This window comes from Gossypium hirsutum, chromosome A03 (assembly GCF_007990345.1).
Source record: "Gossypium hirsutum isolate 1008001.06 chromosome A03, Gossypium_hirsutum_v2.1, whole genome shotgun sequence".
NCBI classification, from domain to species: Eukaryota; Viridiplantae; Streptophyta; class Magnoliopsida; order Malvales; family Malvaceae; genus Gossypium; species Gossypium hirsutum.
In genome coordinates this window covers 49,545,649-49,547,017 of record NC_053426.1, presented here as the reverse complement: position 1 = coordinate 49,547,017, position 1,369 = coordinate 49,545,649, and the positions used below count along the sequence as shown (strand labels likewise).

General features: G+C 35.1%; 1 protein-coding gene across 1 annotated transcript; it reads left to right on the top strand.

Moving 5' to 3' along the window:
* Positions 1-246: 246 nt before the first annotated feature.
* On the top strand, positions 247-987 carry LOC107887871 (uncharacterized). Its single transcript, XM_016812090.1, has one exon. The coding sequence runs from the start codon at positions 247-249 to the stop codon at positions 985-987; it is 741 nt and encodes a 246-aa protein (XP_016667579.1).
* The last annotated feature ends 382 nt before the right edge of the window (positions 988-1,369 follow it).

The following is a 1,369-nucleotide window of genomic DNA, read 5'->3' as shown; positions in this document are numbered from 1 at the left end:
ATCTTAGAACTATCTAAAAATCATACAACATCTAAAAAGGATAAGCATGAAAATGTTATGGTAAAATCAGATCATGTTACCAACAAAAATGCCATTGCAAAACAATATCAGCAACCTGAAGGATGACCGCCTCTGTCTTTTCCATAGTGATTTCATAATTCCAAACAATATGCTTAGTTTAAAAGATTTTTGGAGGTTTTGAAGTAACTCCATATTAACATACCACTAGTAGAAGCTTTGGAGCAAATGCCCAATTACGTGAAATTCATGAAAGATATACTATCGAAGAAACACAGATTGAGAGAATTTAAGATTGTTGCTCTCACTGAAGGGTGTATAGCAATGTTAATGAATAAGTTGCCTCCAAAGTTAACGGACCTATGGAGTTTCACTACTCCATGTTCAATTGGAAATCATTATGTAGGAAAAGCATTATGTGATTTAAGAGTAAGTATAAATCTAATGCCTATGTCTATTTTCAAGAAGCTAGGAATTGGGAAAGGGAGACCTACCACAGTAACATTGCAATTGGTTGACCGATCTTACGCCCATCCAGAAGGTAAAATTGAAGATGTATTGGTAAGGGTGGATAAATTTATCTTTCCAGTAAATTTTCTGATTTTAGAATGTGAAGCTGACCATGATGTACTAATTATTCTTGGAAGATTGTTTCTTACTACTGGCAGGACCCTAATTGATGTACAGAAAGGCAAGCTAACCATAAGAGTGAATGATCAAAAGGTTACTTTTAATGTGTTTAATGCGTTAAAATGCGTGGATGAGAATGAGAAATGTCACACCATTGACTTGATAAAAGCACTATTGGATGAATTCACAAAATTTTGCTACGGCAATTCTTGCAGTGAAGACGATTTGATGGAGCAAGGTGACACAGTAAGTTTTGAAGAGCTTGATGAATTTATGGAAGCCCAGCTGATAACGGATAGGCCAGGGAAGAAATTTGAATCCTTGGATTTATCAAAATGATCTTTTAAGCCTTCTAAACCAGCTGTAGAGGAATCTCCCATTCTAGAGTTAAAGCCTCTGCCACAACATTTGAAATATGCTTATTTGGGAAGTAACAGTACTTTGTCAGTTTTAATTTCTGCTAAGCTAACACCTAAGCAAAAAGACAAGTTGTTAGAAGTGTTACATCAATCTAAAGGAGCACTAGGTTAGATCCTTGCCGATATAAAGGGAATTAGCCCTACATTTTGTATGTACAAAATTTTATTGGAAGATTGTCATAGAAAATCCATTGAACAACATAAACAAGTGAATTCAATTATGAAGGAAGTTTTCAAGAAGGAAATTATCAAGTGGCTTGATGCTGGCATTATTTACCCAATTTTCGACAGCTCGTGGGTAA

Coding starts and splice junctions, on each gene's coding strand:
- LOC107887871 (XM_016812090.1), top strand. CDS start 247: ATGCCCAATTACGTGAAATTCATGAAAGATATACTATCGAAGAAACAC.